General features: G+C 37.9%; 1 protein-coding gene across 2 annotated transcripts in view; it reads right to left on the minus strand.

Moving 5' to 3' along the window:
* The window catches only part of GOSR1 (golgi SNAP receptor complex member 1), a 40,295-nt gene extending 19,707 nt beyond the window's left edge, over window positions 1-20,588 (minus strand). Inside the window, exons 1-6 of one of the 2 annotated variants that reach the window (XM_036408625.2) lie at window positions 20,435-20,588; window positions 17,918-18,032; window positions 12,908-12,995; window positions 12,408-12,515; window positions 8,960-9,051; window positions 5,799-5,873 (exon numbers count right to left, since the gene is read on the minus strand). In XM_036408625.2, the coding sequence (XP_036264518.1) occupies window positions 5,799-5,873; window positions 8,960-9,051; window positions 12,408-12,515; window positions 12,908-12,995; window positions 17,918-18,032; window positions 20,435-20,465 (509 nt within the window). In that variant the 5' untranslated portion in view covers window positions 20,466-20,588. Of the gene's footprint in view, window positions 1-5,798; window positions 5,874-8,959; window positions 9,052-12,407; window positions 12,516-12,907; window positions 12,996-17,911; window positions 18,033-20,434 lie in introns of both variants that reach the window. The other variant, XM_036408623.2, reaches the window with a different exon arrangement.
* Between the last annotated feature and the right edge of the window lie 3,181 nt (window positions 20,589-23,769).

Consider the following 23,769-nt stretch of genomic DNA (forward strand, 5'->3'; position numbering starts at 1 on the left):
TCCATATTCTTTCGTAAGCTTTCTGCTTCTGCTATAGTTGAACAAATTTGTTGACATTAAAAAAAATGTATTTGTAGGAAAATATTTGGTTAAAAAACTTTGCAGGATGGGAAAAAAGAAACAAAAATTTCTTCCCTACTTACACTTGATTTCCTGTTGCATATACGTTGTATGTAATCAAAAGTATCTTGTAAACTGTATAAGCCTACAGATATATGGTTGACATAGATTAAAGCACTTTTATGTCTCATAGTGTCTTACTTGCTCTGCAATCCTCTTTCAGGATTATCAAAATAAGTTGCTTATATTTCAAAGTCCAGCTCAAAAGTCACATCCTTTGTCAAACCTTCCCCATCCCATCTGCACATCTAGGCAGAACTAATTCCTCTTTATAATATTATGTTTTAATGGCTCTTTGCGCTTCATCACTCATTCAAGAACATAACAAACATTTAAGATATGTCAGACATTGTAATATGTGCTGGAGGAAAATTTAGCAAAATTTAAGTTTTTACATGATCTCATTTAATGCTTTTTATATAATATTTCACAGGATATCATAATTATATTTATTATTTCTCTAACCAGAATGAATTCCCATGGGTTAGAGACTGAGTCTGATTCATCTTTGATTCCCTAGAGTCTGGTACAATACCTAGCACACAGGAGACACTAAATACTTAATAAATGAATCAATATATGAGACACTTGTTGTAATAATAAAATAGCAATCAGAATTAACACTGAAATAATCCTTATAAATTTCCATAGGATATATACAGTAGTGCCCACTTACTCATGGTTTCACCTTTTGCAGTTTTAGTTACCCATGGTCTGAAAGTATTACATGGAAAATTTCAGAAATACACAATTCATAAGTTGCATGCTGTCTGAGTAGCATGATGAAATCTTGCATCGTTCCACTCTGTCCCACCGGGGATGTGAATTATCCCTTTGTCCTGTGTATGCAGCCTGTATAAGCCACCCACCTGCTGGTCTCTCAGTAGCCATTTCCATTATCTGATCGACTATCAAGGAACCCTTATTTTACTTAATAATGGTCCCAAAGTTCAATGGTAATAATGCTGGCAATTTGGATATGCCAAAGAGAAGGTGTGAATTGCTTTAAGAGAAAATGCAAACGTTCTCAAATTAATAAGGAAAGAAAATAATTGTAGGCTGAAGTTGCTAATATCTACGGTAAGAATAAATCTTCTGTTGTAAAATTGTGGAGAAGGAAAAAAAGAAATTCATGCTGGTTTTGCTGTTGCACTTCAAACTGAAAAAATTACAGCCACATGGTGTTTCGTTAAGATGAAAAGGGCATTAAATTCATGGGTGGAAGATATAAAAAGAAAAGTTCTTCCAACTGATGGCAGTGTCTTGAACCAGAAACCATTGAGCCTATACAAAGACTTCAGCAAGGCATCCCTAAAATGAGTGACCACACAGAACTATATATATATTGATTTTAGAGAGGAAGGGAGGGGGAAAGAGACTGAAACATCAATGATGAGAATAACTGATCAGCTGCCTCCTGCATATCCCACACTGAGAACTGAGCCCACAACCCAGGTATGTGCCCTGACCGGGAATTGAACCATAACCTCCTGGTTCATAATCAATGCTCAGTCACTGAGCCACACATCAACCAGGCGACAACACGTAACTTCTATTATAGTACTAGAGGTCCGATGCACGAAATTCATGCACGAGTAGGCCTTCCTTCCCCCAGCTGCTGGCACCGGCTTCCCTCTGGCCGCTGGTAGGCACCTGGGACCTGGGCTTCCCTTGAGCCCTGGCTTCATCGGGAAGGACATTCAGTTTAATTAGCATATTATGCTTTTATTATTACAGATATTGTTATAACTGTTCTAGTTTATTAGTTATTGCTGTTAATCTCTCACTGTGCCTAATTTAGAAACTAAACTTGATGATAGGTGTGTATGTATGTATGTATGTACAGAAAAAAACATAGTATATACAAAGTTCGGTACTATCCAAGGGGGTCTTGGATCATATCCGTCATGGATAAATACATCTGGGGAGAGAAAATTCCTCACTATAGCAGAGCACCTGCAACTCAATTTTCACTGTTTAAGAAAGCCATGTACCAACTGAAGATGAATTTAATTTCATTATAGCTCCAAGTGAAAAAAAATGAGTTCTGTAGTAAAGCTCCTATGTCATTCCTACTTTGTAAAATTAGACATTATCTAGTGAACATAAAAACAAGCAAAGTATGTTCAGAATAATATTAATTTTGCCATTTATTTCAAAAGGCAGACAACTGCACCACATGAGACAAATGGAGCTTTGATATGTAATTTTAAAATACTCCACAAATAGAATGATAGACTTATAGTGAAATAGTCAAATGCTACCAATTCTTATAGGCTAAAAATTCAATTCTCTATTACACAAATGACTCCTGACATACATAAGGGATCTATCTGAAGATCTTTGCATATTCCCAAGTTTATGGTTATGACTACTATTACCTATAGTTTCTTCCACTAACTTTCCATTTTTCTACTTAAGAGCACACCTCACTCTCATTACCTTTATTTCTGTTTTCTCCCTGGGGTAATATTTCACAAAGAAACAAAGTATATGTATGCATATGTACAAACCACTTTATGGCAGTTACCATGTAAATAACAACAAGCAGCAAATATAAAGTTGGAAGTGAGGCTGAAGTATAAGCGTTGCTGTCCAGATAGGCTAGATGTACTCATCAGTCAACTGACTTCCCCAACACCAGCTTCTCAACATGTAACATTCAGGTTTGTATCTTAACAAAACTATATACCATGAATTCTTAGGGTTTGTTAATAGTTAAGAAAGCTAAACTCCAATCTTGAAATGCTGAGAGTCTACTATGTTATCCCATTCACAGATGTTATAATACAACCAGTGTTTAACTGAATCATATGATATTTATTAAATAATATACAAGGTAGGGGCAAAAGTACCTAGGCTTATAGGTGTTCGTATGGAAAATCCTAATATGCTAAGTGTCCAGTCGTCTGGTTGTTCATTCAACCAATCGAAGTGTAATATGCTAATGATACACAAAAGATATTATAATTTTAAAATTTTGCCACATGAAAAGTCCAGGCTGAGATGGATTCACTGATAATTCTACAAAGTATTTAAAGAAGAAATAATACCAAACTTGCACAAACTCCTTCAGCAAATAGAAAGAACCACTATTTCCCTCACACTAAAACCAGACAAAGACATCTCAAGAAAATTAAAGATACTCTTTACCAGCATAATGTAAAAACTTTTAATAAAATAAAATCCAGAAATATATAAAAAGGATACTAAATATATCAAAATAAAGTGGGATTTGTTCTAGAAATCAAGATTTAAAAATATATTTTATTGATTTTTTACAGAGAGGAAGAGAGAGGGATAGAGAGTTAGAAACATCAATGAGAGAGAATCATCGATCAGCTGCCTCTTGCACACCCCCAACTGGGGACGTGCCCGCAACCAAAGTACATGCCCTTGACCGGAATCGAACCCGGGACCTTTCAGTCCATAGACCAACACTCTACCACTGAGCCAAACCGGTTTCGGCTAGAAATCAAGATTTAGTATTTAAAATAATCAACATAGCTAAAATCAGTTTGGCTTAGTGGACAGAGCATCGGCCTGCGGACTGAAGAGTCCTGGGTTCGATTCCGGTCAAGGGCATGTACCTTGGTTGCGGGCACGTCTCCAGTGGGGGGTGTGCAAGAGGCAGCTGATCGATGATTCTCTCTTATTGATGTTTCTAACTCTCTATCCCTCTCTCTTCCTCTCTGTAAAAAAATCAATAAAATATATTAAAAAAAGAAAGAAAGAATCAACATAATTCACCACGTTGCAGCAATAAAGGGAAAGAAAACAATGATCACCTTAGTAGATGCAAAAAAAGATATGAATATTTAGCAAGGAAAAGCCTAGAAGCAACCTCACTAGCAAAAAGCACATCTAGCACTCATATCTGAGCTTCTGAACCACTCTCCAATAAAAATGACCAACGTTACTTGGAGAAGTGGTTGATTCTTGAGTCGAGGAAGGGAAAATACATGACAAACCATGAAAATGTTGTGGTGCCAAATAGTAAAAGAAATGCTCAAAATAGGATGGGGCATGCCAATGAAAAAAGCTAACCCGAAGTAACTTCCCATGGCCAAAGGTGGAACAATCTGAAAATAAAATAATAACAGTGCTGGATTATAATCAACAGGATAAGTATCTATGAGTTCACACTGACAAGTAATTAAATAAAATAAGTAAAGGAGAAAGAACAGTGCTTCTTCATAGAATTATAATTAATAAATGTACAAGAACTGATGGAAACAGAAAATCACTAGTAGGCAAACACCACAGTAATAACTGAGGAAGAAGCAAGATTCACTAATAGATGCTATTAGTGGGAAAAGTTTGAGGAGAGCCCTAGCTGGTTTGGCTCAGTGGCTAGAGTGTTGGCCTGCAGACTGAAGAGTCCCCAGTTCAATTCCAATCAAGGGTACATGCTTGGGTTGCGGGCTTGATCCCCAGTAGGGGGCATGCAGGAGGCAGCCAACCAATGATTCTCTCATCATTTATGTTTCTCTCTCTCTCTTCCTCTCTGAAATCAATAAAAAAAATTAAGTTGAGGAGAAACATAATATTTACACAGTCTCAAATCATCTTCCCCAATATTAATTAGTTAGTTAATTAATTAATTGGAAATAACAGTAATTTTACAGTGAAGAAACCTGGAAGATAATACCTTAACTAACAATCTAGGCTAACATTATCAATACATGTAACGCAAAAATTCTGTTTATGGTGATCTTTATCAAATACAAATGAATTACCAAAGCTATGAATAACTATAAACTACACATACTATAGGAAAGACTGCCCCCTTGTGCCAAATAGTATAAACAGACTAAAGAAGAACACTAAAAACTATCTGACACTAGAAGCACCAGACTTCTAAAAAGGTCTTGATCTTTCCATGTTCTGATTTCAACAGTTTATATTTAAAGTGGTAATCTTTAACCAAAAAATAAACTGGACAGTATATATTAGGCTCATGTGAGCATGTCTTTCAGCAGCAAATATCAACATAATTCATAACATTTAACTATTATGAATACTAGCTGCTCAAGTGCTTAGAGGCTGAGTTCATAGAGATAATTTCCTAATCCTAAATTCTATAACAATATACAGAGAAAATAAAGAAATCAGTACATATCAGAGAAAAAAAATAAATGAAGCAGGGACAGAGCATGTGACTTGCATTAAGATGTGTGTGTGTGTGTGTGTGTGTGTGTGTGTGTGTGTGTAGTTTATCCAGGTCTGTAGGCATTTTCTTTTGAATTCTTAGAAAGTAAGATATTTTCTTTGGATTTGATGGATGACTAATTGCCCATTATAACACTTCTTGACATAGGTAAGTGGTATCAGGCCATTCAAACGTAAGTCATCAGTATTATTACTAATAACCTATAGAAATGGATAAAATTATTAGAGCAATAGATTTGCTAAAGAAAAAATAGGCGATAAAGCACATATTTCTGGTAACAATTAAGAGATGTGAATAAGACTTTTTATATTGACAGCATATCTTTTCTAATTATTGTTGAAAACAGTGCAATTCCATTTTTACACAGGTCAACTAGAAGAATTAAATGAATTAACACTGATAAAAGCGCTTATTATAATAAACACCATAAAAGTTTCTATGTAAGCAAATGATTACTAAGCATGGGAAACTCCAATAATATATGCATACATTCAGTAATACCTACTTTCGAAGGTGCTCATGTTCTTTCAAAAATAGTTCAGTTCTTCTGTTGTTTACTCCAGACCCACTTTTATATGACCTAGAACAAAACAGAGAAAATTAAAGAACATTTTGGCAGATATTGCAAGAAAAAAAAGATCAATGTGACTTAATTCTAGTAATACCCAAAGTGGACAAATTGAGCCTCTACATAGTTTTAAATTAACAATTAAAATGCATATTTCTTTTCATCTCCTCCTAAAAATGAAATTTATTATAAATAAATATTAATGGCTCTAATTTACGCTTAAGAGTTTATTAGTTTTCACCAAAATAATCTAATATTCTTAAACAAATAAAAATCTTACTTTCCTTTGTCTATTATCTCCTATATTTTATTTTCTCCAAGTGTAAAGAAAAGTTGGACTAATATTACACAGCATGTGGGATGGAAGAGCTACTGAAATGGAATGTTTCCTTCCTAATGGTACATGTAGTCCATCAACTGAAGCCTAACGAGCACTAAACTGAAGATAATGATCTGCCGATTTTGGCATACTTAAGGATTTTTATCTTGGTCTTTTTTTTTTTTTTTTAATATTTTTATTGATTTTTTTTACAGAGAGGAGGAGAGAGTTAGAAACATCAATGAGAGAGAATCATTCATTAGCTGCCTCCTGCATACCCCCTACTGGGGATGTGCCCGCAACCAAGGTACATGCCCTTGACCGGAACTGAACCTGGGACCTTTCAGTCCCCAGGCCGACGCTCTATCCACTGAGCCACACCGGTTTCGGCATATCTTGGTCTTAAGCACATTCAAATTTATAAGAAAATGCCTTTTGTCACTACTATCAACACTCTTATGTTTCTGTTCTTTACTCATAAGTATTAAGAACAAAAATAAAAACTTCAAGTAACTGCACATATACTGCAGTAAGACAAAACTGCTAAAACTCATCTTCTGGCTGAGAGGCAGTTAATGAGCAAAGCACAGCAGGAAAGAGAATACCAGGAAAAGCAGAATGTTATAACTGAACACACTGGACTTTAATGAAGGATGGTTTGGATTTAAATCTATATAGCCAGTTAGCGACCTTAGATAAGTCTCCTAATATCTCATTTTATAAAATAGAATAATTGCTATAAATACCAAAAGACTGTATGAAACCCCAAAAAATGATAATTACCAAAAACTTGAAAATGTCATTTATTACCACTATATCTCATCTCACTAACTGTATTCTGCCTCGTATATTAATTTGAGTAAGTGCCTACCTACCTACAAACACTAGAGGGCCAGGTTGGTCTTTTCATTGCTACTTTTTACTGTGACTGGCATAATGTCTTACTCATGGACGGCGATCAGGAAATAGTTTAGATAAATAGATTAACATGTTTCTTTTATGATCATCTCTCAGGAAACAAATTATTAAAATGGGGTGTATTCTAGTCATTTCCACAAATTATGAGGAAGCTAAATGCCTGTATATTAAAGGCTGTTCCCTACACTGGTCTGAAATGCATTTCTTAAGAGGTATATGTAAACAGACTGTTTAGAAATTAAAAGATTTACATGTTCCTAAGAACTAAAAATATTACAAGGCTCCTAATTATGGCAAGAACGTTTACTTTCTTTACACTCCTATATGTTACACAAAGTTTATGTCTAAAAATAAAAAACATAGGTAAAACACAAACAGTAAATTATTTTTCCAAGACAATTTCTGGAGGTAGAAACATAACTTTGATGGCTGAATAATCGCGCGTTAGAGTTTTGAACAAAGTTTTGAATGCAATGAATATTAAATTATTTCTGCTGCAAAACTATCTTACTCTTACAAAATAAAGAATCTTGAGGAAAGTGTTTCTCAGAGTACACATGATTAATTCATCTTATGATGGGTAATGTATATCACAGTTTATGAATCATAAGTAACATACTTATGATATATGAGTATCATAAGCTTATCACAAGTGAGACAATGATAGGCATCAAAAGTGTGAAGTCTTCAGCTTCAATTAGATGCTGAATAGATTCAGCCTTGTTGGATATATTGAGTTATGAAAAAATAAAATAAAAAATGGCCCTGGCAGGTGCTCTCAGTGGTTAGAGTGCTGGCCTCCGGGACAAAGGTTCTTGGGCTTGATTCCCAGTCAAGGACATGTACCTCGGTAGCAGGTTTGATTCCTGCTACCCACTGGGGCAAGTGTGGGAGGCAACAGGTCGAGGTGTCCTCTTACATCAATGCTTCTCTCTCTCTTCCCCCCTTCTCCCTCCCTTTCACTCTCTCTAAAAATTAATGGGAAAAATATCCAAGGGTGATGATTAAAAAAAGAAATGTAAAAAATGTATATGAACTTCTGGAATATATTATTGAATGTGAGGTAAAGGGATGTAAGAAAAGAACAAACCTTTAATGTTATGAATTAAGGTCAGAATGAAAATATTGGAATTCTTTATTTAATTTTTTATTTTTTATTTTTTTTTATTTTATTGATTTTTTACAGAGAGGAAGGGAGAGAGATAGAAAGCTAGAAACGTCGATGAGAGAGAAACATCGACCAGCTGCCTCTTGCACACTTTCAACCCGGGATGTGCCCACAACCAACGTACATGCCCTTGACCGGAATCGAACCTGGGACCTTTCAGTCCGCAGACCGACGCTCAACCACTGAGCCAAACCAGCTATGGCATAATATTGGAATTCTTTAAATAACTTTATATACAGCTATAATTTTAGGAATAAAACAGATATATTTCAGATTCTAGGAAAGTAAAAGCTACTTTAATAGTTTCCTGAATATATAATTGTAGGGATAAGACAGAGGGGTAGGTAGGTCATAATCAGGAAGCAAAACACAGAGAGCTTCAGTTACTGATAATGTTATAATTCTTAAGGTGGGTGGTAGGGGTTAAGAAAATTTTACTCACGAAGATATCATGTAAGCTGGACTTTGAATTAAGACAGGAAAGCCAAGGTTGGCAGGAGGCAATAAAACTAGGGGAAGCTGGGGCTAAGACTAGGAAAGTAGACTCGGACCATTCAAAGAACAGTGAAATAGACATTAGAAACCTTTAAATCTAAACCATGATTCTGCCACTCAGTTTGCTGATAATCATGGATATACCCAAAATATAAATCTGAACAAACATCCTACAAAATAATATAAAAGGTAACTTACTCAATATCCTTTCGTACTGATCCCATGAGATTCTCCCTTTCCCGTATTGCCATAAAGTTTGCTTTGGTTTTATGGAATTCATGTGTATAATCCTGTAATAAATCAATATCCAGTCTCAATATAAACCAATTATATCTTTTAATCTTACTGAGCCAGTATGTATTGTCATATTATAAACTTCTGTTAAGAAAACTACTATTTAAGAAGTCAATCTGCCAAGAGGAAAAAAACTGCATTATAATAACTTTCCTGAAGAATGACTGACTTCTTTTAAATGATGGTGGAGTAAGAGTGCTTAAATCACCGTCCTTCGTATCTTCCCGTATCTTGTCTTAGGAGGCAGAGTTGTAAAACAAAAAGTAATTCTAAGATAAAATGTCCTCCAATAGCCTAGGATAAAACTTGAGGGGCTTTTTCTACTCATTAGTGCACCCAATGGGCTTATTTTAAAATTTCACTCTTTTGGAACTACCACAGAAATTTAATTCTTAAACCAATCAGAGTGAAGAACAGAACCAAGAGTAAAGAACAAAATAAGCTTTAAATGCTTTCTTTTTCTACTAACATATTTTTTAAGTCAGAGAAGTATAAAAAGATGAAAATCAATCCCATTTCCCAGAAAGTCCCTATGACCCTTTAAAAAACAGAAATAATACATGAACATGGAGAGAATACTAGGAGAGCACTGAAAGAAATAAAAGTAGAAACCATCCTGCTCCACAGCTTATAACATTATCATCACTTTAATTTCCTTTCAGGAAATATGTTCTTACATATACAAGCTTATCTAGTTTTCATTTATGTTAAAGAACTCATACTATATCCTTCTGTACAACGCGTTTTGTAGTTCAAAAGTTATCAAGTAATCTTTCCATATTATCAAATATAAATTTATCTATGCCTATCATAATAAAATGACTATTGATGAACATTTTAGTTGTTTTATTTGCTATTAAAAAATGCCACAATAAGCATTCTTGTATATTTATGTTATTGAATTCTCTCCCCCTTATAAAAGTGTATTTAAAGAGTAAATGCCTACCAGAATAATTAGATCAAAGAATCTTACATTTAAATCAGACTGCACCAATTTATGTTCCCAGCAAAATGAATATCAGTTTTCCTATACTCTTGCCAATAATAGGTTACATATGTTCCAATATTTGCTAATCTAACAAGTGAAAAATCCTATCTCATTTTGATTTGGGAATGAAGCTATACATCTTTTTATGGCTTTGGTAATTCATTTTCTATATACAAGTTAATATCCTTTGCCCATTTTCATATTGAACTATTTTTTTTCTTATTTCTATATTTCTCTGTACAGTAAGCAAGTTATTTTTTGTAGTTTTTAATATTAGGTCTTGCTTAGAAAGTCCTTTACTACCCAAAATGGATAAATTCACCCTTGCTTTATTCTGAACTTTCTTTTTCTACATATAAATCTTTTCTCAATCTGGAATTTATTCTGAATGGAAGAAATGAGATAGAATTTGAGGTTTGGTTCCTCCCCACCCCCCAAATAATTAGCCAATAGTTACAGCTCTATTTATTTTACAACCTCTCTTTTTCCCATGGATTTAAAATTCTACGTTTATGGTAAAACTAAATTTCCATGCATATTTGGATCTATAAGTAAACTCTATTCAATTCCATTGATCCCTTTCTAGACTCACACTGTCTTAATTTTTTCTAGCTTCTTCACAGGTTTTAATATCTGGTAGAACTAAGCATCCTTTATTACTTATCTTCATTTTCACATATTTTTTCTTGGCTAATATTGTATGTCTATGATTCCAAATAAACTGGAATCATTTTGCAATTAAAAAAACAAATGAGCTGAAACCGGTTTGGCTCAGTGGTAGAGCATCGGTCTGTGGACTGAAAGGTCCCGGGTTCGATTCCGGTTAAGGGCATGTACGTTGGCTGCGGGCACATCCCCGGTGGGGGATGTGCAAGAGGCGGCTGGTCGATGTTTCTCTCTCATCGACATTTCTGGCACTCTATCTCTCTCCCTTCCTCTCTGTAAAAAATCAATAAAATATTAAAAAAAAGAAAAAAAAAAGAAAAAATCTGTTACTTTCACTGGAAATGCATTCAATTTATAGGATGATTTAGAGAGAAATCTTCCCATCCAAAAGCAGAGTAAATATTTTACATTTCTCAATAGAGTTTTATGCATTCAAATCCTTTACATCTTATTACATTTATACATAAGGATGTTATAATTTCTTCCATTGTATTTTCAAACAGGTTATTGTTTGTATGATGAAAACTACTTGCCTTTATATATTAACTAGAGGCCTGGTGCACGAAATTCATACACTTTGGGGTGGGGTTCTCCTCAGCCTGGCCTGTGCCCTCTTGCAGTCCAAGAGCCCTTGGGGTTTTGTCCGACTGATGGCCTTAGGCCCGCTCCCCGCTGCCGGAGAGGTGGGAGAGGCTCCTGCCGCTGCCTTTGAGTCCGGCTTCTGGCTTCTGGCTGAGCAGCACTCCCCCTGTGGGAGTGCACTGAGAGGCAGCTCCTGCATTGAGTGCCTGCCCCCTGGTGGTCAGTGTGCATTATAGCAATCGTCCATTCTGCCATTTGGTCTATTTGTATATTAACCTTTTATTAGATTGGAGGTGATCTATCATCTCTCTGAATTTGTTCCTAATACATTTTTTTTAGTTTTCTTTGGTTGTATTAGCTATATAATCTCATCACTGCCCATACTACAGATTTTGAATACCACAAAGAACTTCCAAAACAATATTAAACATAGTGGGTATTCTTCTTTTTTTTTTTTCTTTTCCTTTAATGGGAATGTTTTTAGTGCTTTAATATTGAGCATGATGCTAACTTTTAATCTGAAATACACTTTTTTTTTTTTTTGCATTAGGCAACTAAAGTATTCTTCTATTCCTACTTTTAACAAGAGTTTTTTAAATTAGAAATGGTTGCTAAATTTTTTCAATATTAAAAAGATTTTCCCTCCTATTTTATAGTATATATTAACACCCCATACATAAATATTTCAAGAGTTTATTTCATTTGTTGTTACACTTTTAGTATTTTCTCAAACAATATTCTAAATATAGTAAATTATTCCTCCTCCATGTTACCTTTGAAGGCTAATGAAAGTATACTCTAAACCACATTATTGCCGATGCATGATCATTGGCTGTTTCACTGTTTCAATTAGCTATCAAGGTTTCCCATGGTTTATTTACCTACTGATGAATAGTATTCAATTTTATTAGGAAAAAGCAAGAGTTCTTAGATATCAGACATTTTCAGAATTTTATATTACCAAGAAAAAAAATAAAACAAGACAAACTTCTATAGCATGGCATTTATCCTCTCAGAGGATTTCCCCGTGTTCTCTTAAATACATGTGCACACAATCTATTCAGGGATTAAAATAAACCCTATAACAACATAAAACCCTCAAGCCCAGAGGATTACCTGCAATATGTCTCTATGTCGCTGTAATGTGTGCATCAGTGCTGCATTCAGGGAGGGGACACCTGCACTATTGGTATATTCTGCCATTTTATCATTCACTCCTGTAAGCTAAAAAAAAAAAAAAAGAGAGAGAGAGAGAGAGAAGAGAAAGGGGAAAATATATATTTTAAAAAGCACTATAAAGAGATAAAAGAAATTATTTGTATGTTTGCCCTTTGGCTTACAGCAACAAATAAACCAAAAACAAGAAGCTAGTATGCAAGTATTCAGTACTTCCACCAAGTAATACATAACAGTTAAACAAACAAACAAACAAACACACACACACACACTCTCAGGGGACCTGAAAATAGCTGTGATCAAAATTCAAGTGGCTTAGGAAGCACACACGTTGAATGAAAAGGTGGTGACTTCAATAAATGTCTGTGTTAATATAATCTAGTACCATATCTAACAAATACACAATTATTAGCAAAAAAGCCATTGACAGAAGTCCTTACCCTTGCCAAAAGCTGTTCAATCTCAATTGCCATTGTTTCAAACATTCTGTCTTGGCTTGATCCATTTAAAAGAGGTGTTGTGTCAGAGCTAAAGAGAAATTCAAATAAAGAGAATCCATTACTTAAAACTAAAACATCCTTAAAATAATAAGGTAATTATTCTTAAAGAGGTTAAGTATAATCCCTAAGCCATTCTTTCTGTTTCTTAAGAAACTAATTTTTTTAAAAAGAAAAAAAACCACACACCTTTTTATTTGGAAATAATTTCAAATGTATAAAAATTTGAAAAATTAAAACAGTAACATGAGAAGAAAACCCACATAGATTTATCTTATCCCATATATCACTTGCTCTCTCTGAATCATAACATGGTTTTTTACCTTTAATTCTTAGGGTGTATATTCTAAGAATCAAGATACTCTCTTACATCACTACAGTATAGTTAACTTTGTCAGCTTATACTGGTACACTTTTATTTAACCTGCTGTCAGTAGTCCCAATAGAGTCATTTATAGCTTTCTTCCCTTCCAGTTTAGGAGTCAATCTAGGGTCAGCTATTGCATTCAGTTGTCATGTCGCCATAGCTCTTTAATCAGGAACATTTCAACAGTCATTTTGGGGAGGGGGGCATTTAATGTATTAGCATTTGTTTAAAATAAAGTTCCTCATTATTGTTCATTTGATATTTCCTTGTGAGTAGACTGAGGTTATGCATTCTCTGCTAGAATACTGCATAGGTAATATTATAGTCTTTTTAGAGTATTATATCTAGAAGTGTAATTTATATGCAGAAAAATACAAGAATCACAAGAGTATAACTTAATGCCTTTTTTTATATATTCATATTCCCATATACCCAACAATGTAAAAATCAAGAATATTTCCATCGACTTAGGAAGTTTTCTTTTTTTAAAATATATTTTATTGATTTTTTACAGAGAGGAAGAGAGAGGGATAGAGAACTAGAAACATCGATGAGAGAGAATCATCGATCAGCTGCCTCTTGCACACCCCTTACTGGGGATGTGCCCGCAACCAAGACACATGCCCTTGCCCAGAATCGAACCGGGACCTTTAAGTCCGCAGGCCGATGCTCTATCCACTGAGCCAAACCGGTTTCGGCTCAAGAAGTTTTCTTGTGCCTCTTCCCAGTCAATGGCCACCCCAAGGAAACCATTCTTCTTCTTCTATCTCTATAGATTAGCTTTTCATATTTACAATTTTTTAAAACTGATTTTTAGGAGAAGGAGGGAAAGAGAAGCATCGATGTGAGAGAAGGACATTGATAGGTTGCCTCCTTTACATGCCCCAACTGGACCAAGCCTGCAACCTAGATACAGCATGTGCCTCGACCAGGAATCAAACCTTTCCTGGTGCAGGGGATGCTGCTCCAAACAACTGAGCCCCGGCCATGGCTCCAGCTCTTTATTATGTGTCAGAGCCAAGCCAAGGTTCTGTAGTTGTATCTTAAAATGTGCCTGGACAGAACTTCTCCATATGCTACAAACACAAATCCTCCCCTACAGGACATATGAAAAAGAAAAACTGGTCAATGAATGTAAGCTCTATGAGAAGGGAAAATGTCTGTGTCTCATTCATCTATATATCTAGCTCCTAAAATTCTGCTTGGCACATGGTAGGCGATTAATAGATGCTTGTTGAATAAATGAGGAGGCAAATCTCTACATTCACCACTCTCAGAACATGTGAGTCCAGGGAAATGGTCAAAAACTCATTCTCCACAATACTAAAATTCAGTTAAATTTAATTCATTTTATAGGTATGTGATGATTCATAGGCCAGTAAGTTCTTCAAATACAGAAACTAAAAAATTGCTCATCACTGAATTTATTCATCATGACATGCTTTCAACCTGAGCAACAAACAAAACACTTCAGAATGCAATTTGAAAAAAAAAGAAAAAGAAAAAAAGAATGCAGAGTGGATCTTGCTCCTCATGGCCTTAAGTTTCTTATCGAAGGGGACAGTTAGGCTGAAGTAATTCCACAAAGTTGGTCCCAGTTTTGTTGCAGAATTTCTCTAGGAATGTTTTCAAGATAGTTTTTCCTTTAAAGGAGTCACAAAAGTATTAAGTCCATGAAGCATAGAAAACATAGAAAAATTATCATGTAATTGTATCTCTTAACTATGTGGAGTTTTAAAATTACTAGTATATAATCACTGGCATAGCCAAGTGGGAGACTTAAATTCAGGAAATATGCTTAATATATACAAAGGAACATTCCTCATTCTTTTACTTGCTAAGTAAAGGTGAGTCCAAAGCAATGCAGTGCAATTAAAGCTGTGTGTGACATGCCAATAGCTTATTTTTCGATCCTACAGTCAATATGGCCCTGCTATCTTTAATTCTTTAATAATGTGCCCTATTAAAAAGAAACAACAAGGGGAATATCAGGGACATCTGTAACACTGTCAACAATTATATATGTGTGTGTGTGTGTGTGTGTGTGTGTGTGTGTGTGTATGTATATGTATACATACATATATATGTATATGTATATATATATAATTAAAAAGGAAGCAATAGTTTGGCTATAGTTCTGGAATGAGTCTTTTGTTGGAATGTGCATAGAAAGTTTTAGAGAATGGGGATAGAAAGACCTGGGTACAAATCCAAGGTCAGTTTGCATTATTATTAGTTGAGAAAAATATTGCACCCGTGACCAATCCTCACAAAAGCATGTAAAATAGAGAACATAACAACTAACAACTCTGCTACCTGCAATTCCACTGGGAGATACATAAAAACATTTTTATAGATAAAAAAATGTTCCCATCAATCTTTAAAAATTTAAATATATTTTTATTGAAATCAGAGAGGAAGGGAAAGGGAGAGAAAGATAGGAACATCAATAAGAGAGAATCATTGATTGGTTGCCTCCTGCACATCCCACACTGGGGATCGTGCCCACAACCCAGGCATGTGCCCTGACTGGGAATCAAACCCTGACCTCCTGGTTCAGAGGCCGATGATCAACCACTGAGCCACTGCGGCTGGGCCCCAGCAGTCTTTATATAAAGTTCTTATAATAGTAGTTGACATATGATAAACACCAGCAGACTTTATATAAAGTTCTTATAATAGCAGTTGACATATGATAAACACTCTTTGTCAGCTATTAAAATTACTATTAATTAGCAAAAGTTGGACACAATGTTCGTCTACAGCAGGCGTCTTCAAACTACGGCCCGCGGGCCACATGCGGCCCGCAGAGGAGTCTGATCCGGCCCGCCAGGTTTTTTGGGCAGTGAGCGCAGCCGAGGTGTTACAGTAGGAATTAGTAGTTCATATAGTCCGGCCCTCCAGCTCTCTGAGGGACCGTGATCTGGCCCCCACTTTAAAAAGTTTGAGGACCCCTGGTAGAATAAATTGTGATACAATAATATAATGTAATATTATACACCAAGTTAAATGTATTCATAGCTTAATCTCAAAGATAATGTTAAACCAAAAAGCAAGTTGCAAAATAACTTTGGTAGGATATTATGAATTGTTTAGAAAGACAAACAAATACTATAAAATATATATGGAGATTACGAAGATGAAAAAAATGAATGCCAGCAGGGGCTTAACTGAATTGGTAAAGATTATTTCTTAAAGTGGGAGATAAGAACATGAGAATCAAATATATTATTCTTTATACTTTTCTACATGTCTGAAATATTTCCTAATATTTTTGAAACAAGTGAGCAAAAGATTCAAAGATAAGAATACATTTTCCAGGCCGAAACCGGTTTGGCTCGGTGGATAGAACGTCGGCCTGCGGACTGAAGGGTCCCAGGTTCGATTCCAGTCAGGGGCATGTACCTTGGTTGTGGGCACATCCCCAGTGTGGGGTGTGCAGGAGGCAGCTGATGGATGTTTCTCTCTCATTGATGTTTCTGGCTCTCTATCCCTCTCCCTCCCTCTCTGTAAAAAATCAATGAAATATATTAAAAAAAAAAAAAAAGAATACATTTTCCAACAGAACCATCATATGACCCATCAGTTCTTCTTCTGGGTATTTATCTGAAGACTATGAAAACACTAATTTAAAAAGATATATGCACCCCTATATTACTGCAGCATTATTTACAGTAGCCTAGGTATGGAAATAATCTAAGTATCCATCAATGAATGAATGGGTTCAGCCATGAAAAAGATGAACTACTGCCATTTGTGACAACACGGACGGACCTCGAGGATATTGTGCTAAGACAGACTGAAAAGGACAAAAACCGTATGATTTCACTCATATATAAAATACAAAAACAAACAAAATAAACTCATAGATACAGACAAAAGATGGGCAGTTATCAGAGGGAAAGGAGACTAGGAGGAGGGCAAACGTGAGTAAAGAGGGTCAAATGTAGTGACAGATGGAAACTAGGCTTTTGGTGGTGAACACACTACAGTGCACACAGATGTCCGATTGCGATGTTGTACACCTGCAACTTATATTATGTTATTACCAATGTTACCTTAATTAAAAAAACACAGTTTCTATACACTCAATATAGTAATCTACTGGTTTCTCATGAAAGAACCAAAATTAAAAATAGCTTAGATGATTAATAAGGAGGATATACACTGCATTATATTCATTCTAAAATGCCAGAATAGCAGTATATGCACTTGGCATGTGGGTAGTTCCTCCCATCCATTTAGCAATCAGAGAAGATATAAAAATACAATATGGACAAATCAATTACGTTTTCTTAAACTGATTGACCTAGAAACTTATTTCTGACACTAGCTCATTCGTAAGCCTTAGCCTTTTCCTACTGACACTGTCACAATCTTTGACTAAGAATCCCAAATAAATACTAGTTCAAGAATTAAGAATTTTTATGTCACTGAAACAAAAACAAACAATAACATAAAAATAAAATACAAAAAAAATTCACCAACAGAACAAATTACAGAGTTATATTTTAGTTTATTTTTTAATGCTTTAAAAACATTATACAGTTGAAGGCATAAGAGAGAGAATCTGGTAGTACCTATACCTGTCGCGTCTTCCATCTCGGGCGCTGCTGTGACTGTAACTCGTGCACAGTTTACTGAAGGAAACTAGTTTCAGGTCAAGTTCATTTTCCAGCTGTCGAGCCTGTTTCCTGAGATCTTTAACAAAATTATAAAAGCAAATAATTCAGACACAAAAAGTCCATCAATAGACATAAAATTCACAAAGCTATTCTGAAGAATACAAACTATGAAAATGATAATATATTGATCTACAGTAGATTCAATTTTTAAAAAGTTTTAAAAGGAAGAAACTAAAGAAGTACCCAGCAAAGCAAACTGTCACTTATTTTAAACTTCAGGCGGGGCAAAAAGGCAGGGGGAGACGCAAATTTTCGGCTTTATCCAAAAGACAACTAGACAACAAATGCTGTTCTAACCCCCCTGAAATTATTTATATAGCAACAAATAAATTCCGTAAGTCAGGGGAAAACAAAAGAAAACACGAATCACAAAGAAACTGACTGCGGTTTATGGCCAACGTTATATTAATTTACCATTTAACTTTATAGAAAAGAAACCATCACTGTTTTTTGACAGAGATGTCCCTATCTCTTTGTATCCCAAACCTTTATTAGGCTCATGAAATTCTTAATAGTACAATAGAATGACTGAAGTGATTGAGCATTAAGAACAATATAATCATTGACAAAGATGTAAACCACTGTCTTTCGATAAAGCTTACTCAAATTTGGAGAGGCTGGAATTAACAATGACAATGAGCTACTAACAAGGTCAAGGGTAAGTGTAACAAAACGAACAGCATAAGTTTTAACACAACAGAAACAAGCAAGCAAGCAGAGAAATTGGTTTGGCGTCAGAGTGGTTGAGTGAGAGAAGCAGCAGTCCCAACACCCCCGTCCTGTTATGAGTAACCTCATTCATGGTGACGGGGAGGTCAAAATGAAAAGGGCTGGAACATAGGAAGACTCGTGTAAGGACCTCCTCTTTCAGTACACAGGAATACAAACTATTATTTCATTATACTCATCAGCAACCAGAAGTAGGGAGCCGTGTAATACAGGGGAGCATATTTTCCCAGAAACCGAATCTCAGTTGGAACCTCAGCTCAGCCTAAAAGTTCTGAGATTCTGAGAGCTGGCTCTGAGGTTTACTGACAATCGACTTAACCTGTAAGCCTCCGGTTTCCGTTTTTGTATGACAGGGGTTTTCTGTGCATTAGAAATCCTGTATTGAAAGCACCTGGCACAGAGCAGGTTGTCAGTAACAAGCTGCTACACTGATGACAGCACAAGTGCTTCAAAAACCACAGCCCCGTGACGAGTATTCAAGACGCCAACAGCCACTTCTATTACATTCAAAAAAGTATTTCCGAGCCAGTGCGCACATTCCAAACAGTCCTTTTAAATGCGTTTGAAACGATCGGCCCGCCTCTCTCTAATTAGCCACCGTCTTCTCCCGTAGAAAACAGCAAGGAAGAGCATTTGGAAAGGACGACAGGTCCGTAGGCAAGAACTTAGAATTATGTGTCTTAGACCCAGTGGCTGACAGGGACAATCCTGCTGCGTGTGGAGGCTTCCAGAGGCTTCAGGGGTAGGTAGGATTAGGAAATAGGTTAAAGGGGGGGGGGGGGGGGGGGAATAGTAATTCAGAGAGCAGTCTCTAGGTTGCAGTAAAGCAAACACTTGAAGAAAGAAAAAAAGGGAGCCTTCTCTGTGTTACCATCACTGAGATCCGGGAAATGACTTTTACACGAGTCCACTGTAATCCAACCACATTTTCAGGAACCAAAGAAACGTACTTGTCAAATCACAAGACAGTGGGTTTTTGTTTGGTTGGTTGTTTTGTGTGTGTGTGTGTGTGTGTGTGTGTGTGTGTTTTCTTTTCCTTTTTTTGTAGAATAGGTTATCACAAATGCAATCACTGCAATTCACGCAGGTTCTCCCCACTTTCTCTGTTTAACAAAACGGGTCTCGGAGGGAATGGGCCCAGTTATTTCCTCCGCCAACCAACGGACTCGACCTCCGCGCCCCAGCCCGGAGCAGCCAGGGGCCCCGCAGGAGGAGACCCTCCGCTCACACAGCTTCCCCGGGACGCGCCGGGCCCGAGTGCCTCCTCCTCCTCTCCCACCAGCTGTCCAAGGCGCCGCTCCAGGGTCCCGGCCGCGGGATGCCCTCGCCCAACACTCGTTTCCTTCCCGATCCCAGAGCTCACACTACAGCCCCTTGGTCCGGGTTCCGCCTGGCTCTCCGCCTAGCTCTCCTCCGGCCACCCAGCCCCGTCTCCCTCCCCATCCCGGCTCAGCCCTCCGGGTGGGAGGGACCCCAGCCCAGGGCCCCGCTGCCTCTCGGGTCAGCAGCCCCCTGCCCGGGCGGTTCCTCCTCCTCAGTCCCGAGGCCCCGAGGCTCCCCCTGGACGCCCTACCCCTCCGCCCGGCCGTCCGGAGGCCAGGCTGTTCCCTCTGCTGCCACCCCCAACACCCGATCCCCTCTCAGTCCCCCCGCCCCCAGGCGAGGTCCGGCAGGAGGCCTCGCCCTTACCTTCCCAGTAATTGCTTGTTCCCGCCGCCATCTTTGTTGTCCGACGTCAGCCGGGGGACGAGAGTCCGGGCGCTGCGGGCCAGAGCGTCGCCTCCGCGCCTCCTTCCGCCCTGGCGCCAGGGCCGCCGGGATACATGAGCTTCCGCAGACAGCGCCACCTGGCGGCCAGTGGGTCACTATACACCTTTGGAGGGGCGCGACTGAGACATCTCATCAGCTCGGCACTGGACACTCCTGTTTTTCTGATGCTCATAGCGGTTCTCTGCGCTCCACGGTTTCCTCATCGCGCCATCGCCCTCTGCTCGGTCCATCCTCTCTCTCGGCAGGACCTACCTGGCTGAGAAGAACGTCATCCTCGGACACAGCTCCCTGTTTGCCCCACCTTCTCGCCATGTACATCTCCAGCTGGCCTCTTTCCCTTCTCAGAGCCAGAGGCCCCTTTCTTCCCAAGACTAATCCCTTCATCCAATCTGCCCCTCTCCCCCCAATCCCCCCCTCTTCCCTCGCGGTGCTCCATGATCCCGGGACTTCTGACCTTCGTGCCCTTCTGCACGGGTCGCCTTCCCTTCTGTCCGCAGTAGTTCCAATCCCAGCCCTCTTTCCTTGCCAGACACCAAATCTAGCAAGTGTGTGCTACCTGCTTCCACGTGTGTCCTCCTGACTCCACTCTTCTCCTGGAACTCCAATGACATGGATACTAGATCTTTTGTTAAGGTCTTACGTATCTTTGAGGGCCTACTAATTTTTTTTTTTCTTTTCTACTTTCTGTTGTTCATTTTGGATCATTTGTACTGTTTTGTCCTCCTACTCACACATGGATGCCTCTCCTCTGTCCCCTCTCCTCTGTCCCCTCTATTCTGCTGTTGAGCCTAGTCACTGAGTTTTTGTAAATTATTGTATTTTCCAGCCCTGGCCTTTTTGGCTCAGTGGATAGAGCGTCAGCCTGCGGACTGAAAGGTCCCAGATTTGATTCCAGTCACATGCCGGGATGCAGGCTCAATCCCAGGAGGGGGCGTGCAGGAGGCAGCTGATCAATGATTCTCATCATTGATGTTTCGCTCCCTCTCCTTTCCTCTCTGAAATCAATAGACATTTTTTTAAATTATTGTATTTTTCAGATCTAAAATTTCCATTTGGTCCCTCATTATATAGTCTGTTTCTTTGATAGACTATCATTTTTTTTCTAAGTTTATTTGTAATTGCTCATTAAAATATTTTTATTATATCCTTGTCAGATAATTCCAAAATCTGTGGCATCACGATGCTGGCATCCATTGTCTTTTTTCATTCAAATGGAAATTTTCTGGGCTCTTGGTGTAATGAGTGATTTTAAGGATGGTATCCTAAATATTTTAGGTATTCTAAGACTCTGCATCTTATTCAGATCTCCGTTTAAGCAGAACTTCTATGAAGATGTGCTGGCAGGGGAGGTGGGGAACTTTCTTGTTCCTGTCGCGGGGAGTGGCAGTGCAGGCTCTCCCTTGGCCTCTTGATACCTTGTTGCTGCATTACCGCTGTGCAGGGTGGAAGTCCTGGCTCCTCTCTGGGCCTTCTCTGACACCACCCAGAAGGTGGGGAGGGTGGCTTCCTTACAGCCGGGTGAGCATGGCGTGTAGGCTTCCCGCTCAGCCTTTGCTGGCAGTGGATAGAGACGGGACTCCCTTTTTTTCTGAGCCTTTGGCTTGAGTAGTGCAATTATTGTCTAAAACTATTGTCTTGATCTTGATAGGCCCCCCCTTTCCTGGTTCTTTGGCCAAGGAAGACTTTTCTTTGGGTTTCTACCCCCCGCCCATTCCCTTGGGCATTTCTGGGTTGCCAGTTTCTCTAGTGCCCATTATGGAATATGAGGCAACACCCACTATGGGATTTTAAGGCAGAAAGATAACCCAGGAAACTTACAATGTGTTGTTTCTTAGATCCTGATGTCCCTATCTGTTCTGCCTCCTCCTTCCACCATTCTGAGATTTAGTGTTTGCTTTATATATAATGCACGAGGGTGGTTTTTTGTTTGTTTTTTGCTATGCTTAGTGGAAGAGAAATACATACATCTACTACATCTTGTACAGAACCAAAACGCATTTTGGTTCTTTTTATTTGCTAAAATTCTTCATATTGCCTTCTACTTTCTTATATTCATCACCATTATTTTAAAGTTTCTGACTGAAATGAAAGTCTGTAACTCCCATGGGACTATTCTTTTTTTTCTTTTCTTCTTGACCTTTCATTATTTGATGTTATCTTTTGATAACAACAGTTAACTTTTGATTGGATGTTGCATATTATAGGTTAGCATGTGTACCCATCATGTGAGGCTTCAGAGGACATCTTCTTCCTCCAGAGACAGTTGTCTGCAACTTCTTGCAGAAGGTAGGATCCTATCAGATTACTCTAGTAAGGAGTGGGACCAAGTATCTTTGTTCAAATTGGTCTGTTTCTGATGAGCCCTTACTTCCAATGACCAGTGCCCTCTTCCTTACTAGGTGCAGAGCAAGTATTTCCCCCAACCCACTGACACTGCCTACAGCTTCTGCTCGTGCCCTCTGCCTCCTGCCTAGCCTCTCTGCTGCTGGTGTCTCTCCGTCACCACCTAACAGTCAACAAAACCTCCAGGTGAAAACTTTTACTGTTATATTCACTCCTGAACTCCCTTTGCATCGAGACCCCCATCAGTCCTTGTTACCTTAGTAGCTCTCGAATCCTTCAAACAGCTTAAAAATAAAATGGTGCCCCGTGGGTGTCTAGGCAGTGTTCTCACCCTCCTGTCCTCAAACTTCTTCCAGGCTGGCCTCTACTCTGGAACACCTTTCGACTCCAACTCTTGCTTGCCCTGTTTACATTTGTTTACGCAGCAATAAGAAGTAAGATCCCATCTAACTCCAGCCAAAATGCCAACAAAATAACATGCTTTCTTTTAACATTCTACTGATTAATGTAAGGTGGAAGTTATAATATTAAAGTTAACATTGGGCTTTATATGCGGATTTGCTTTTAAATTTTGGTTAGTAATTGACTTTGAGGTATGCAATAAATACCATGGAATCATTGGCATTTGAACTGTGAGAATAAGAGATGAAGATCTACATGATGGTGTTTATTCATAACTGAGTAGGTATTAGCATGGAGCATTCATGTTGGCTGAAAACAATCAGCTTCTAGAAATCTGGAAAACTGAACATAATCAGATTACTGTTCCTGACATACTAAATCAAAAGGGTCTTGATTCAGTTATGAGAAAACTCCTGACAAAAATTCAGGAAAATGTTTCAAACAGTAGGGGACAAAGAAACACCATCACTGTTCAGACTTCTTGCAGCAGTTAAGACTGCTTTCACCAA

Source organism: Pipistrellus kuhlii, unplaced genomic scaffold, assembly GCF_014108245.1.
Source record: "Pipistrellus kuhlii isolate mPipKuh1 unplaced genomic scaffold, mPipKuh1.p scaffold_m20_p_39, whole genome shotgun sequence".
Taxonomy (NCBI): Eukaryota; Metazoa; Chordata; class Mammalia; order Chiroptera; family Vespertilionidae; genus Pipistrellus; species Pipistrellus kuhlii.